The following is a 15568-nucleotide window of genomic DNA, read 5'->3' on the forward strand; positions in this document are numbered from 1 at the left end:
CAGACCATGTGAGTGTTCTTCAAACTCAGAGAGGGCTAAGCTCCCAGCAGACCGTAGCCACCACGCTGGGGTACCTGAGCCTTTCCTCCAAAAGGCAGTGTCCCATCTCCCAACCCATTCCTGGCTGACACTCTGGCCCTTCCCTAACCTCCGCAAAGCCCCAGCTGCTATTCGACCCCTTAGGCTGTGCCTCCAGGCCCGTACCTTGGAAGGCATCCTCGATCTCCTCAATGGTGGGCTCAGGCTGGTTCCGGAGCAGCGTGTACATGCTCATGACGATGCCAGGGGTGCAGAACCCGCACTGGGAGCCATGGCTTTTGGCAATTCTCTCCTAAAAGGGACAGACCACGTACACATATGCATTGGCACAAACGCTCTCAGGCTCTCTAGATGACCCAGCTGAAGCCAGTCCACGTCGACAGGTGGCGTGGGGTAGCAGTCACTGCACAAAGTCAGTCTTAGTGCTGACTGTGGCCTTGGCCAGGTTACCAACCCTCTCGGGAGCCACAGGCCCCTCATCTGTATCATGACGACCACCCTAGTACTTATCTCTGGGGCTGTGGTGAGGATTTAATGACATAATTCACATGACACCCTTGACATTATCATACTTGGCACATAACAGGTAGTCGACCGATGCTAGTTATTCACAGAAAAGCCTCTTCAAAGAAAACTGACCAGTAGAACCGGAAGGACTTCTCACCCTCCATTCTCTGCATTGGACACAGGACGAAGCAGGCCCAGAGTTTTAAAAGATTTAGCCAAAATCGCACATGGTGAATGGAAGAGCTGTGTCATATTCTTTTAATGCACTAGCCTGCAATCCAAATCAATTAGCAGTTTAAAAACATTTTTTATGTTTATTCACTTTTCAGAGACCTGCAGAGACAGAGTGTGAGCAGGGGAGGGTCAGAGAGAGAGGGACACACAGAATCCGAAGCAGGCTCCAGGCTCTGAGCTGTCTGCACAGAGCCCGACACAGGACTCGAACCCAAGAACTGTGAGATCATGACCTGAGCCGAAGTCAGAGGCTTAACCAACTGAGCCACCCTGGCGCCCCTCAATCAGCGTTTATTAAGAATGAGATGAACATGGGGTGCTGGGGTGGCTCAGTCAGTTAAGCCTCTGACTTCGGCTCAGGTCATGATCTCACGATTTGTGAGTCTGAGGACCCCATCAGACTCTGTGCTGACAGCTCGGAGCCTGGAGCCTGCCTCAGATTGTGTGTCTCTCTCTCTGCCCTGCCCCGCTCACACTGTGTCTCTGTCTCTCTTTCAAAAATAAGTAAACATTAAAAAAATAATAATAATAAAATAACAGATGAACACATTTTTTTCCAAACTGGAATATCACTACATTCTTAAGTGAAGGAAACCCTTGAAGTCCAGTGGGGACATACGAATTTGGAAATGTGTCATATAGAAGATTTTTATGCAAGATTTTTCGTTCAAGGAGATTCTCCATATTACATTATTATTATTATCATCATCATTATTATTGTCTTTTCAGAGTCTCTCCTGGGACTTATGTTAAATAAAATTGCTAAAATATTGCATTTCCAGTGCCTGGCATATATGTTCATCCATTTTATAAATATTTACTGAGAGCTTAGTACATGCCACACATGGTAAGGCACTGGAGACAGAGCAATGAAGAGAGACGAGGTCTCCAGTCTCATGAAGTTAGTAGGGAAACTGACAAAAGAGACAAGAAAATTCCAGGTGGAGGCCAATGCTATGTAGAGAATTAGTATAAGCTGACAGGACCCGGAGTGACCAGTGGCTTACTTGGAGGGGTCAGAAACAGCCACTCTGAAGACGTGACTTGGAAGTTGAATTAATGACCTGATTTGGATCAGGGAAGAGTATATAGGATCTAATTATGTTTGTTAAGAATCATTCTAGCTCTGGCTACGTAATGGTTTCCAGGGGACAAGAGTAGAAACAGGAACCAGGACACAACAATGGTCCAGGCAAGAGGGAATGTGACTCGGACCAGGCAGTAATTGGGGAAACTGACAGAAGATGAAGAAGCCATTGTAGGCTTTGGGAGTCAAGTAGACACCACTTCTGGATGGATTGGGTGTGATACAGGAGAGAAGGAATCACAGGTGACTCCTAGGTCTTGTCTTGAGCAAGTGGGCAGATGCTTTTGCCATTGATTCAGAGGGAGGAAGACTGGGGAAGAAAGAAGTCAGGGGCCAAATAGGATTTGTCAAGTTTGAGATTAGACATTCACATAGTGGTGTCAAGTAGGCAGTTGGAAATATGAAACTAACCTGTGAGGAGAGGTCAAAGCTGAAGATATAAATGTGAGTGCTGTGCACACGTAGATGGTATGAACTTGCCTAGGGGGAGTGTGCAGGGCAAGAGGAGAAGGGCCCAGGCCCCAGCCAGGAGGACATTGCAGTAATCAGGACCTCCACCGGCAGGGAGCCAGCACAGGGCACCAACTTGGAAGTAGGAAGAATTCAAACAAAGCGTAGTGTCATAGGAACCACAAGAGAAAAGCCAGTGGAAAAGCGGGAGTGAAATCTGGCTCTACAACAACTTGGGGCCAAAATAAGTGCATTGGGAATAAGAACCTGTACCATTGGAAATGAGGGTTTTGGCTGATTATTCAGACATGATCCCTGTGTTTAAACTGTTCTTTCATCTGCTTTCAAAGAAATTTAAGCTCAAAATAAAATTTCACGCCTCCCCTAGAATGCAGCCAGCTTGCTCAGCCAGAGGCCCTGACCCCACATTCACGTAAAAGTGCCCAAGAAAGGCACGATCTGAGCAACATGTCTCCTCAAATGGCCAGTGGGCCTGCCTCTGGTACCTTCTGTGACTATAATGTCCAGAAGACCCCTGCATCAGTTTCCCCACACTCTGGGGACAAGGGCCTTCCCTTCCCACAGCGCTCTGCTATCATTTCTTTCCACGTTGCCCCAAAGCATTGGATTCTCTCCACAAAACCTCTCAGATTACTGTCCACTCTTTGTACCTAATTTCCATCCACTGCCAGGTGGCCTGATACCATCAGGAAAAAAGCCTCGGTCAGACATTCAGATGCCTCTATTCTCTTCTTAAGCCCATCCTAACCTCCATGTTAGTGACGATAGAGGCATTGTAGTTCACATCTGTATTTTCTGCAGGCAGGACATGAGAGGAGCCATGGAATTACCATTCGAGGGAGCAGGGAATAGGCAGCCTTCTTAATCAAGAGCACAGAGCTTTTGGAATCTTGAATATGAGATGACAGGGGTTCCCTAAGCACACTCAGGGGGCTGGGTGGGGAGATCCATCGCCCCTTCCCCCTTCGAGCTCTGGCATGACCCGACTGCCCTGGCCACCAGATCTGGTTGACCTCGTGGTTCCCTTGGGGTCATGCAATGGTCCCAGGAGGGAGCTTTCGGCCTGAGGCCTCGTCTTTCCACCTCATCACCCCCAGAGGAGATGGAGAGGTGGCCGGGCCACAGCACCTCCCGGCCAGGCAGTAACACTCAGCCTCACATTCCAAAGCAAGTCTGTAGCCCTTGGCTGAGCTTCTGTTTCCTCCAGTTACCTGCACAGGATGCAGCCTCGACTTGGTGCTTCCTATTCCTTCCACAGTCGTCACGGCAACATGATGCAAAGAACAGATGGGGGCCAGGCAGGCATTGGCAGAAAAGTGGCTGGAGCCCCAGATTAAGGTCATTTCATTGTCCACACAGGCCATCAGAGACTTTGAGACGCTTTGTGTCATTACTCCTCACTCTACGTTACATTCTGGCCTCTTCCACCGCTGTCCTCAAGTCTCCACCCAGGACTCTGGGCTAGCAACAAAGGAAGCCCTCCCCCCCCTCCCCCCCGCCATGCCCCGGGGAGACACGAGCCCCTGCAGGGTCCTATGGAGCATGCATCAGTGCATCCTAGGCCTTCGAGCTGGAGCACGGGCGCCAGGGTCACCCGCAGTCACCTCTTAGCCCGACCCTGGAGGCTGAGTCAAGAGGAAGTTGCCACAGGTTCCAGGCACAGTGTATGCTCCTCTCTCTGTAGGGCCCTTCCGAAGCCTCTCCAGTTTCAGAAGCTCCAGTCCCTTTTGCTCCCCAGCTCTCAGCTACCTCCTTTTCTCCCATGCTCTGTGGGGAACAGGGAGGGGCAGTCCCCGGGGAACATGAGACACCAGCCCCTTACACAGAGCTTCCTGATATCCATTTTTCTATGAACCCCTCATCCATTTACTCAACATCAGTTACTGAGGGCCAGTCACATGCCAGGCATTCTGCTGGGGGCTGAGGAAATGGAGGTGTGTACGATGCTCTTTAGAAGTCTGTGGTCAACTCAGGAAAATAGAAGCCAGCATAAAGATGCAATCTAAAGAGTTTATAGTAAGCGTTTCAGGAGGGCTGAGCACAGGGCGCTGTGGGACCTGCACAGACAAGGGGTACCCAACCCAACCTTAGGAGGTCAAGGAAGGCTTCCCGGAGGAGGTAATATTTTACCCAGTCTGAAAGAGCTAGCAAGAGTTAGCCAACTAGAGAAGGCCTAGAAAAAGGGCACTCTAAGACTTGGATGACAACTTATGCAAAGACCAGGAAATCAGCGGGAAGAGAGTGTTAGGAGTCCACAGTTGTCCCAGGGGTGGGATGCTGGTCCAACGAAGGGAGAAAACTGGAGAGGCAAGGTGGGGCACACCTTCCTCTATGGGCCATGAGTGCTAAGCACAGTGATTGGACTTTATCCCATAGGCAGTTGAGACCAAGTAAAGCATTTCGTGGGATGGGAAATTAATCTGGATCTTAGAAAGGTCTCAGGAGAGCCTGGGTGGCTCAGTCAGTTAAGCCTCTGACTTTGGCTCAGGTTATGATCTTGTAGTTTGTGAGTTTGAGTCCCACGTCCGGCTCTGTGCTGACAGCTCAAGCCTGGAGCCTGCTTCGGATTCTGTGTCTCCCTCTCTCTCTGCCCCTCAACCTTCATGCTCTGTCTCTCTCTGTCTCAAAACTAAATAAACATCAAGAAAGGTCTCGTGTGCATGCACACACACACATGCACACACGCACTCACAACCTGACCCCTGCATCACAGTCCTTGCATGGACAATCAGCCAGCTGGCAAAGGATACACGATCTTGTTCTGGAAACGATCATACTTGGAAAGCATCACCGTGCAAGCCCCGCAGCCCCCTTCTCCACAGCCCAGCTTGGTCCCGCTCAGCCCCACTGGATGGGCAAGGGTTAAGGAACATGAACTCACAGAAGTGTCTTTGCTGGGCCGCTGGGAAGTGCATGTGCAGAGCCAGTCATCACCCCACATAGGCTCAAGCCCCTCAACCCAAGGAGGCAGCAGACCCACACAACCTCTGCCTCCAGAAAAGGCTGCACTGCACTCCAGAAGGCAGAGAATGGGATCATCCCCACTGCACAGAAGAAAGGTATCAGAGTCCCATCAGACAGCACCCAAGTATTCCCTGGGACTGGGGTCCCACTGCTCTCCGATCCTGGAGATTTTTCTTGACTGCAGGGTCTTCCTGGCATGCTCTTCTAGGCTCCCAACCCTGTGGTCTCACTGAGCTGGTGAATCTGGCACCTCAAAGGCTGAGCATGTGGGGCAGCCCTCACATCACCCCGGCTGGGTATGCAATAAAACCACTCCCGCCTGAAAGAGACTTTGATCTATTCTGGGACCTACTGAGTCTCACCTCTTCACCTTGAACCTTTTGGGTGATGAAGTCCAGGAACCAAAATTAGGGTTGGATGAGGAGCTTTTGAATATCCACATAGGCTATGTGAACATAAATTAAAAGGAAGATTCTTTGAGGTTGGGGACCACTATTGGAGCCATCTCTTACATACACTGGCAGAAATTGATAACTTTGAGTTTGCTAACATGCCTAAGGAATAGGCCAGACTTGCCCTCTCCAGATGGAAAATCCAGGACAAAGTACACGAGAGCCAGACACCATCTGATAAGAGGCGAGTGAACTAGAGGTAAGGCCATGGACTTCAGACTTTTTTCTGTGGGAACTGAAAAAATCCTTTGTTGTCCCAGGACATATCACCTGAATGAGCCACTGGACATCCCTGCCCCTGGGGTGAGAGGAGGTCAGGATGAGCATCATCCCGGCAACCAACCCTGAATAGTTTCCAGTATGGTCAGGAGGTTAAGAGCCTGGCTCTGGGCTTTAGCCTGGGCTCTGTTAGCATTTGCCCAGAACATGAGCAAGAAGCAGGACCTTCTCATGTGCCAGCCTCACTTCCTCCTCTGTCAAAGGAATGGCTATGGGGATCAGTGAGATCACATATGAAAATCACCTTGAACTCCACCTACATATAGTAAGTGTTCTTTCAATGCCACCTCCTATCATATTTTCTCTGTTGTTTCTGTTCTAGGGTCTCAGAGTACTTTCCTACCTTGAAAGACCACAAGGTATTAGATGTTACAGAACCCTGCCTTCGCTGAGGGAAGAGGAGCATCCCAAGGGCCCCTCAGGACTCCACTGTCCCGTGCCTCCTGGGGCCTACCATCTCCACAATGGATGGCACCTCTATACAGTTCCCCAGCTCAGGCATCCTTTCCCAAAGAACACCCCTTCCTCCGACCTTCCCTCCGCCTTCACAGAGCTGGGAAGATTGCCAGGAAGCCCTCTATGGGTCAGCAGGGATCTCCTGAGGAAGGCCCCCTCCTCAAGGGGAATGGCGGTGAAGCTTAACTAGGGCTAATGAGGGCCATTCACAGCTCTTCATTTTACACACCCTGGATTAAACCCTGGCATCACTTGAGTCTTACCTGGAAGAGATCTTAAGAAATATCAGGAAGAATCATCTCAGTGGACAGCAGATAATTTTACTCCTGGAAGGTTCAGATGACTTCCCAAAGTCACACAGCTGCTGAGTAACAGAGCTACAAAGCAGGGGCCCAGAGCCAGACTCTAGGGCTCTGTCCTCCACACTTCATGGCCTCCCACCCGTCACCAGAAAGTGACATAAGGCCTAGAGAATGAGTCCCCATCGCCCCCTCCCCCTCCAAAGTCAGGATACATTTTCTTCTCAGGTAGGCCAAAAGGGTTGTTTCTGGGTCCGCATTCTTCTCCACCACCTATAAGAGTAAAAACAAAAAGAAAAGATATCCTAGGTATACTTAGCCACTGTCTTGCCCAAGAATCTGTGGAGTTAATAGGGATGTGCTAAATATATCATGAAAACCAAGGTCTTTTTCTTGATAATTCCACAAGAATGAACATACGATCTACAAGCCGTTCTGTGTACATGCCGATATTTTCCAAATCTAGAAGTCTTAGTGCTTTGCTCTGCACCTACCACGGAGGGCTTAGGTATTGCGCCTGCCGTGTTGGGCTGGCCAAGGCAGAGCCCCCTTAAAGTCAAACATCTCATTTCCAGCTGTTAGGTCACACCTGTGAATGCCAGGGACAACTAAGAATGGCAGCATGCAGGTCTCTGGCTATGCCTCCCAGCATGTACATTCTCAGACGGTAGAGAGCCAGTCTGTTGGCCTGTGGTCACAGGGAATATTGTGTGTGTTGGGCTAGCACAGTCAATAACATCAACACATGTGAGATGTGGAGGAGATCTCAACCCAAAGGTCCACAAATGATATATTCAACAAGATGAAAATGTGGTCTACAAAGTGAGGTACCAGTTTTCAGTGCAAATAGTCAAAGGAAATCCATGACAACCTATTTCACTACTCACATTCATCATATGTTATCAAGGGTAATAGGGTTTGGGTGATTGGGATGATTAAAGAGAGAATTTGTGACAAGAATTTCTTTCCAGAGAATGGTACTGTGAGACTTACATCTTGTTAAGCTTGAGGAGAGGAGGTATCTCATGCCTCAAACTTTGTGAGGGGGCTTCCATAGCCCTACATGTGAAGCTAACATACAGCCCTTGTAGACAGGGGATATAGCGGTCTGCATATCTAAAAGCTAGAGATAGGCTTACTGAAGAAGAAATGGCAGCATTGGAATTGGTGAGCACTCTCAGAGTTTGGGAAAGCAGAGGATGTGGAGGGTTGCCTGAGGACCTAGTGTAGTCCATGCAGAAGAGGGAAAGTTGGTGTGGAGTTGTTTAAATCATCCCCAGAACGCTGACTGCAGAGGGCGATGGGACCTCCAACAGAGTCTGTGTGGAGTAGTCCTCCCTAAACTGGAGACTGAGGAAGAGCTGCAGGCCAGAGGAAAGCACATGCCCGATGTCGTGAGACTTACAGTTGAATGCTCCCCGTGGTGGGAAGCCATCTTAACCAGCACTGATTAGATGAGAACTTTCTTGCTATCCTCACCTCTCTATCCTGAACTGAGACTGTGTATGGAAACTTAGAAATGACCACAGCACTGCTTTATTGATTAGGAGAAACCCAACAAGTCATAAAACTGACAGAATTTGCCCCTTGAAGAAAGTTTCAAGGAAAGTAGAAAAACAAATTAGCTTTCTTTTATTACACCCCACAGATCCAGTTTGTCCAAAGTCCTGGTTACAAAGTGCACACAAGGAGTTATTTCTTTTCTCTCAGAGAAGTCATAAACACACAAATAAAGATTCCTACCTCTTTTCCTGCAGGAAGAAGCCTCTTAGCTTACTACTACCCCCCAAATTGTAGCTTCTGCTTATCGTCCAATTTGGTTTTCATCACATCTGTCCCCTGTTCTGTGCCTTCCGTGCCTTCCCATATGTTCAAGATAACATCCAAGTTCTTTAGACTGTGTTCCAAGACCTTTTTCCATTATGTTACTAACCTTCATTTCCAGCCTTTTCCTCTTCTACTTTCCTGACAATCTAGACTTTATACTCCAGTGAAACCTCTCCGGCAAACACTTTTTATATCACTCCAGCACACCTGGTCCAACCTTCCTTGAATTCCTACAGAGAATGTCTGTGCCACCTCACAGCACGGCCTCAGGGTTGCTCCGGCAAATACCACAGAATCCTCTCTTGACAGGGCCAGTGGGCATTCTGAAGGACAAACGCTTCATGGGGATATGAGCTTAGGAAATGCTGGGTTCAGCAGATTGCTCTGATAAAATTTAAGCATCAAAACAAATAATAGCTCTAATGGATTATAAACCATTAAATAAAACTAAAATTTACGAGTCCAAAGTGGTAACTGATAAATAAACAGGCTGGAGAGAAAGAAAGTTCTTTCTGACAGAAGAGTTCCAACTAATGAATACAGTTAGCCTAACCTTGCAATCAGCACAATAACTGACCAAGTCAAGAAACATCAATGGGAGCTAAAACTAGTGGGTGAAAGGTTGATGATCAAGATAGTTTCATAGACTCAGAGGATCTTCTCATGGATTACTGATTAACTCTAAAGAGTAAAAAAGTAATCTTACATTAGAGAAAACTGGTGGATGCCACCATAACCAAGTGATCAGAGTTTGCATCCCAAATAATGGAGGAGACTGACACCATGTGCCTCCTGATGCAACGCACTGAGAACCACTTATCGCTTCTCTGGAATTCCTGCCCAAAATGCAGACTCTGAATCTAATCAAAAGAAAGCATGACACAAACTCAAAATGAGAGACATTCTAAGAAATAATGGTCTAGTCTCTTCATAAACTTCAGTGTCACAAAAGACAAGGAAAGCTAAGGAGCCATTCTGGCTCGAGGGAAACTAACAGACATGGCGACCAACTGCCGGAGTATGACCCTGGGTCCTAGGCTTGGGACCCTGCCATGGTATGACCCTGGGACCCTAGGAGAAGTTAAAAATGACATTATTGGGGACATTGGAATATGCTGCAGAGGGGTGGCAGATTAGATAATAGTGTTAGGTCAATACCACATTCCCTGATTTTTAGAGACACTGGCTCTATAAGAATATTCTTACGCTTGGTTTAACAGGTAAAATGGCATTATATCAGAAATTTACCCTCAAATGGTTCAAGAAGAAAATTGTATACCCTATGTATTTATTCCTATAATTACATACATAAATAAATATATGAAATTAATTAGGTACTTATATACATCTATATATCTACATGCATATCTATAAATAGATACATAAAAATCTAATACGTGTGTGTACCATATAAACATCTCGATGTGTGTGTGTGCGTGTGTGTATGTGTGTGTACATACAGAGAGAGAGAATGACAAAGTTAATGATAAAGTAAAATGTGACAAAATGTTAAGTTGGTGAATGTGAGTAGTCTGTAATATCTCTTTGTATTCTTCTTACAACGTTTTAGGCAAATTTAAGATAATTTCAAAGTGCAAAGTTTACAAACTAAATTTCTTGAGTAGAGGATTTCTAAGGGCTTTTAGTACTCATGCACTCATTCTGTCCTCATTAATTGGGCACCAGTTATGTGCCAACACTGTGCTAAGTGGTTTAAGAAGGCGGGGCGGGGGGAGGGAAATGGGTGATGAACACTGAGGAGGGCACTTGTTGGGATGAGCACTGGGTGTTGTATGTAAGTGATGAATTGTGGGAATCTACCCCCAAAACCAAGAGCACACTGTATATACTGTATGTTAGCTAACTTGACCATAAATTATATTAAAAGATAGTAATAAAATAAGATTCTGGGAAGGCATTAAAAAAATAAACAAATACACCCTCTTCTAAAACAGAAAAGGTATATCTGAAAAGAGGGTCTCATGGGGAGAGTTTTCTGTGAAACACATTTTGCAATATATTACTTTGCCGAATGAAAATCCTTCTCCTTAACTGGTTCACAAGCTCCTGAATGGCTGATGCCTGGTCTTAGAGATCATATTCCTCCAGTGTGTACATACCCCACTGGCTTAGTCTACGGAGGAGCTTGTAAATGGGGGTGAGTGAGTGAGTGAGTGGAAGCCACTGAGAGGCTCTCTGTAGCTGCCACCTGCTTCTTGTGGGGATCACTCGTGGACACCTTTGGCTGCGCCCCACGTGCCAAAGCTGCCAGATTCCTCCAGGTGCCTCAATCTCCACGAAACGGAGTCACTGCCTCTAGAATCCCACCCACCAAAATGACTGTCACTACGATAACACCAAAATCCTAGGCAGTTCTTTCTTTCCCTCCAACTCTGACTCTACAACAGAGGATATGACACTGGTCATCAAGGCCCATCACTGCCACAGAAAACACTTGAGGTATTTGATCAGTGGCATCTTATACCCTGTCCAGAACCCGAGCTGGTGGAGACAGAGTCCTGGACGGTCTCACACAGGGAGAATAAGAGGCTTACATTTAAGAGTGAGTCACTAATTTCTGGGGTGCCTGAGTGGCTCAGTCGGTTAAGTGTCTGAATTTGCCTCAGGTCATGACCTTGCGGTTGGTGGGTTTGAGCCCCGCATCGCGCTCTGTGCTCACAGCTCAGAGCCTGGAGTCTGCTTCAGATTCTGTGTGTGTGTGTGTCTCTCTCTCTGCCCTCCCCCACTCATTCTCTCTCTCTCTCTCTCTTTCTCTCTCTCTCTCTCTCTCTCTCTCTCTCTCTCTCTCTTTATTTCAGGAATAAACATTAAAAATTTAAAAGAAAAAAAGAGTGAGTCACCAATTCCAGCGGCTTCTCTGGTAAGTTCTCTGCATAATATCCAACACCAAAAGAGTTAGATATAGAAAGATCTTGGAAATAGAAATGGAAACAAACTTATTCACAGCTGCCTTGATCTGCCTGGGAATCCCTGCTTGGTCTTGTTTCCCAAGCAATGCTTTCACCTCATCACTTCTTATATTGCCTCTCCCCCTTTCTAGCAGATTCTCAAGAGGCCACAGGTTTATAACTTAGAACCTGAGTATGCATCACAGACACTGACAATAGGAAAAGCTTCCAGGGATAGTAGAGTGTGATGTGATGACACCATCTAGAAATTTGAAATTGCTCTTCTAAAGTGAAACGAAAATACGCGGGACACAGCTTTACCAAGCCAGTTGGACCCTGAAATGTCCTTTTCAGATCCAGTGGGTCACAGCACACCATCCCTAAAGAAGAGCAGAATCTTGTCCTGTCACACACAAACTGATGGCATAACAAATAATAGAATCTGAGACTAAGACACGGCCTTGGAAGTCACTGAATCCAGGTGCTCACTCGCAAACATTGACCAGAAAAATGCCACAGAAGATGCTTTGTGCGGGTAACCCTTCCAGAAAGCCAACTCTACTGTTTCTTGACACTCTCCAACGCAACCGCTGAGTGCAACAAAGTTGTTGGAAATGTCAGATGCCAAAGTCTCACAAGCGTCAACAGGGAAGTTTGCCCTGCCTCATGGCTAGCTGCCAGATGCCAGTCCTGAAAAGAAATCTACAGGGAGAGACACAAGAACCCGGAAGAACACGGCTGACCTCATCCTCAGTGCCTCCCGGTGGCACCACTCAAACTGAACCCGACGGTCTTCAGAGCATGGATGTTGCCATGGCTCATGCAATTCCCTTGCTAGTCATGCAAACACATCCTGACAATTTAACCACTACCCGCCCTGTGAAGTACATGTTCGTTCTTGAAAATTACCTCAAACGTCACCCAATCTCTCAACTCAAAAGTGCCAATAGAGCAAAACAGATAAAACTACCCTTGTTTGGAGGGGGTTGGGCACCTTGGACACATGGCCATTTACAAGATAAAACTATGGCTGTCCTTTTACTGTCCCTCTCATTCCCTACTGGGTTTCCGGAGCAGGCCAGGGTACCCCAGCAGTGGTGGGGGGAAGGGGATGGGACTAGGCACGTGCTTACACCCCCCCACCCCTCACCTGCAGTGAAATTGGCAAAGATTCATAGCCTTGCTGTGCCTGGAAGACTGGTACCCACATCATAAGGCCCCCTCTGCTCCACAACCCCTACCTTCTCCACGTCCCTATGTAAAAATGGAGGTCACCCAAGGGGCAATTTTATCAAAGTAAGAGACTAGAAACATTTATTGCAATACTGGGGAGGGGGAGAGGGGAGAGAAACATGCCCCTTACGGGAGGAAAAAAACAACAAAAAACTGTGGCTTGCCACAAGATGTCAGTAAATGTCCTCACAAGTTAGCTGTCACATTTACGTATGTGAAATATCTGAATCAAAGGCTAAGAACTTCTTCTATCCCAGTATTAGCAAGAAAACAAGTTCCTGCTCCTTCTCTCAGTAAAGACAACAACGAAAGCCTCAGGATGTGTTGGAATAAACACAAAGACGGAGGCATGGTGGGTGACCTCCAGTCTCACCCAGGAAGGACCCTGTGCCCTTTTCCCGCTTTGTGCCAGGGTCTCTGCTGCTGCAGAGTCGCTGGCAACTGAGACAGCTCTTCTCGCCTGCCTCCCCCCCACTCCTTTGCCCCTGGAGTGTTTTGACTGTGTTCTAGCTCTGAGAAGGTTTTCTCTCCCCAGTGTTACCCCAAATGCAGCAAGCCTTTGGAGGGAGAAAGAGAAAGAGGGGAGAATGAGAAAGAGAATAGGAAAGAGAGAACAGGCCTCTTCCAAAGGACAAACTTCCGTTCAGGGGAGCGGAGAAGCCAGCCCAAAGGACAGTTCGATCTTACCTTTTTGCCGTTCACAAAGAAAACCAACTCATCCGCTGTCATTGTTACAGGATGGGGTGTGGGGCCCCTGCCTCCAGATGCTTTGCTCCCAAGAGGCACCAGCTGGTATGGCCCCTTGACAACTTGGAAACTACACCTCCCAATAAAATGAAACCTGGCCAGCCAATGGGAAGAAACCAGCCTAGAGCCTCAGGGCACAGGGTGTTCTTGGCAAAAGCTACCGGTTTACATAATCAAGAAAAATGCAAACACTCCTACCTGGTAAATCGCCCTCCCCACACCTGTGTCAAAGAGCACAGCAGGAGGCCCGTGCAAAAACCCAGAAACCGGGAAGGGGAGGGCCTTGCCACCAGGTGACCTGCTGTCATTAGCACTGCCCTCATGGAACCTGCTTCTTCTCCCTGCTGCTGCAGCCACAGAAGGAAGAAGGGCCATGTGCAGAGCCACGGTAGTAGAAATGACCCACACCCTCCACGTCCACACTTGTCATTTTACCATTCAGGTTTACAGCAACCCAGACTCAGCACTTAGACAAAGGACTCATTCTCCCACAGCCTGGAGGACCACAGGGGTCACAAGCCACGGAGCCCAGTGATCCAGAAGCAAAACCTAGCATTGGACCTCAGCATTGTTGTCTTCAGAACTCAGCTGGTTTCATCCTGTAAATGGGTATATGTATGACCTCAAGAGCTGAGTGCCTGAGAGGCAAATGATACATTTTAGTAGTACTTGGTAAGTTTGCCAAGAACCCAAATATTTCCAACTATTGCACCTGTATTCTCAACAGCACAACAAAAATCATCCTGATAACAAACGATTTTTGAAGTTTTTCTTTTGTTTATTTCTCTCAGGGAAAGGCCTCTCATTGGCTCCCAGAGTAACTCCTAAGAATATTTCAAAATATCAACAATAAACCAATATCAATATCAATAAATTAAAACAGCCACACCATAGAGGCACTGGCCAACTTGACACAGAGCTGAAAGCTTTCTCCCATCCAGTATCAATTTCTGGTGTGAACACACCTGAACATCGCCCACCTGGATGGCGCCATAGGCTCTCTGTGGTCAGCACCCACCTGTGCCTCCCAGCTCACACACGTGCACACACACGAGTGTTCCCGCCCGTCTTCTTCAGTCCTCTGACAACGCACATGGCTACTCAGCCAGCCTCTCTGAAGGAGGTCACTTGAAGGAGGTCACTTCCCCTGAGCCCCTCGCAGTCTACCTGGAGGAAGAAAGGAGGATCAGGCAGAAGTAGTCGGTGTAGCAACAGCTCACTGAAACCGCAGACTGCCAGGACACTGTCAACACAATGCCCTCTTGCTCCACAGACTTTATTTAAGCAGGAGATGAAATCTCACTTGTAGGGTGACCAAGCGTCCCTGTTTGGTCCCCACTATCCTGCTTTAAACACTCATACTGGGACCAACCTCTCAGTCCAGGACAAAGTGGGATGACCGGTCACCATAAAACATTGGTTCTTAACTAGGGGGTTGGCGGGAGGAGATATTCCCATGTCCTTACCATGACTGAGAGGTGCTACTGGCATCTAGTGGATAAGAAATTGGGGACTGGGGATGCTACTAAACACCCTGCAATGCAGAGGACAGCACCCCCACCCCCCCAGCCACACACACACACACACACACACACACACACACACAACAGAGAATTATCTGGTCTTTAAATGTCAATAGAGGCAAGATTGAGAAGTGCTCCAAAAGGAAGAAGGAGGAAGGAGGTGGGGAGAGGTAGAAGGACTGAGTCTGGGTGGTATTTCATACTAGGGCAATACTCCATGACCACACTCACATCTCTGTGGTTGACAGGCTTTTCCTCTATCCACTGATCCAACCAGTTTTGCAAGCCCTTTACTTCCTCCTGGCTAGACTGCAGCCAAAGTCCTAGGAGACTCTCAATGTGAAGGTGGGGGGCAGAGGAAAGAGCTCAGTGTTGAGGGTTGGGTAATCAGGCTTAAATAATGGCTCTAGAACTGCTGTGTGACCTTTGGCAAAAATCACTCTCTTGGTCTCAATCTCATTTATGAAATGGGGGTGACTGCCTACTTTGTAAGAATCCCATCTAGTAAGAATTAAATGAGACCCAGGTTAGGCAACTGACC

The 15568-nt window shown here is 47.6% G+C and overlaps 1 protein-coding gene across 2 annotated transcripts in view; it reads right to left on the minus strand.

The window, feature by feature from the left end:
• The window catches only part of LOC132677295 (xanthine dehydrogenase/oxidase), a 57798-nt gene extending 44226 nt beyond the window's left edge, over nucleotides 1-13572 (minus strand). For both annotated transcript variants that reach the window (XM_078444823.2, XM_081795200.1), the window contains exons 1-5: nucleotides 13445-13572; nucleotides 7004-7061; nucleotides 5089-5185; nucleotides 3550-3658; nucleotides 205-331 (exon numbers count right to left, since the gene is read on the minus strand). In XM_078444823.2, the coding sequence (XP_078300949.2) occupies nucleotides 205-331; nucleotides 3550-3658; nucleotides 5089-5185; nucleotides 7004-7061; nucleotides 13445-13486 (433 nt within the window). In that variant the 5' untranslated portion in view covers nucleotides 13487-13572. The remainder of the gene's footprint in view (nucleotides 1-204; nucleotides 332-3549; nucleotides 3659-5088; nucleotides 5186-7003; nucleotides 7062-13444) is intronic.
• Nucleotides 13573-15568: the final 1996 nt, after the last annotated feature.

The sequence above is a fragment of the Panthera onca genome, chromosome A3 (genome assembly GCF_046562875.1).
Source record: "Panthera onca isolate mPanOnc1 chromosome A3, mPanOnc1 haplotype 2, whole genome shotgun sequence".
Classification (NCBI taxonomy): Eukaryota; Metazoa; Chordata; class Mammalia; order Carnivora; family Felidae; genus Panthera; species Panthera onca.